General features: G+C 35.2%; 1 protein-coding gene across 1 annotated transcript; it reads right to left on the bottom strand.

Moving 5' to 3' along the window:
* Positions 1-653: 653 nt before the first annotated feature.
* LOC145140347 (oleosin-like) lies at positions 654-1,094 on the bottom strand. The gene has a single exon (XM_079073866.1). The coding sequence runs from the start codon at positions 1,092-1,094 to the stop codon at positions 654-656; it is 441 nt and encodes a 146-aa protein (XP_078929992.1).
* Between the last annotated feature and the right edge of the window lie 355 nt (positions 1,095-1,449).

The raw sequence follows: 1,449 nt of genomic DNA, 5'->3' as shown, positions 1-1,449 counted from the left end.
TATAGAAGTAGACCTCTTGTAGGTGTGCACCATATATTTGTGAAAGTCATGCCACTCCAAAACAAATCAAGACAAGAGATAATAAACTAATTAAACATTGGATAAAGTACTTATTTAATTTAATATTAAATTAGAATTTAGAACTCACAACCACATAAAAATGTAATTAAGTTTTTGTTCGGTTTAAATTTGGAGTGAATAACCAATTGGAACGATAGTCATTGCAAACCACAATTTACCACGTTAGATAATCTATCATCTGTAGATTTATTCCAATACAATTCAGTAAACCATCATTCTTTTGACAATGTACCAAAAACATAAGATGTTTCTTTTAAAGTTGTTATACTAAATAATTTATCAAATAAAACAAACTATCTTTAAAATAACTCTTTGTTTATGAAGGATAACATGTCTAATGTCTTCCACTTTAATTTATTTACTAATTTCCTATTTCAAAAGATCATGTTTAATCATGCATGGATATCTTCATATATTAATGCAAAATACAATTTGTTAAGTATTAGATAGTCTTAAGTATTAGATATAAACATGAACATTGAGCTTGAAAAATGGACGAGATTACAAAGAGATCTTATTAATATATAACGAAGTACAACTATTCATTCAAAACGTACAAGTGTTTACTACTCTTAAGCTCTGTTGGCGGTTTTATTCTCCGGCGAGTTTTGCACCGTCTGTTTCAGGTGACTACCCCAATCCTTTCCGGTGTCTTTTACGTTCTCCCCAAACTCCACTAACTTCTCCTTCGCATATTCCAGACCTTCCAATCCATCTCGCTTAACTGACGGGAAAACCCACCCCAACGCCCACAGCCCAGCGATCGCCATTAAGCCAGCAGCACCGAAACCCACCAGCGCTGCTACGAACACAAAGCCGGCACCCATGAGAAGAGGGCTGAAGATAATCAGAAGTGGAGAACTGATTACAAACAGAGTCATCGTAGCCAAGAAACTGAAACCCATCAACGCCAGAAGCGGTCCTCCGATTGTGATTCCGGCGATGATTGCGAATAGCATCGTCTTGCCGCTGACTTGGTTGTGTACCATGTTTGCATGATACTGGTTATCCATGGTATACTTTTATGATTCTTCTGTGTTTTTAGCAGTCAAGGCGGATGGATACTTGGTAAATATATATCTCGTACGTGATGAGATCCATACATGAAAAAACTAAAGAAAAGCACAATTAGTCGAATTAATTGTTGTGGAGGCACGTGGCAGGATTTGTAGGAGGTGTATGGATGCAAAGGCGACAAGTGCCCCATAATTTTAGAGAAAATGCACCATAGATTTTATCATTTTAAGATCATCATGCATGCTTATGGATAAAGGCAAAACAATACGTTTTTTTTCTTTTTTCTTTTATCATTCACACTCATCTTCATCCAAATCAAATATATTAATTAACTATATTAATTAACTAGGT

This window comes from Lactuca virosa, chromosome 9 (genome assembly GCF_052849685.1).
Source record: "Lactuca virosa cultivar CGN04683 chromosome 9, Lactuca_virosa_CGN04683_v6, whole genome shotgun sequence".
Classification (NCBI taxonomy): Eukaryota; Viridiplantae; Streptophyta; class Magnoliopsida; order Asterales; family Asteraceae; genus Lactuca; species Lactuca virosa.
Note: the sequence above shows the minus strand (reverse complement) of the source record. Positions and strands in the feature narration are given on the sequence as shown.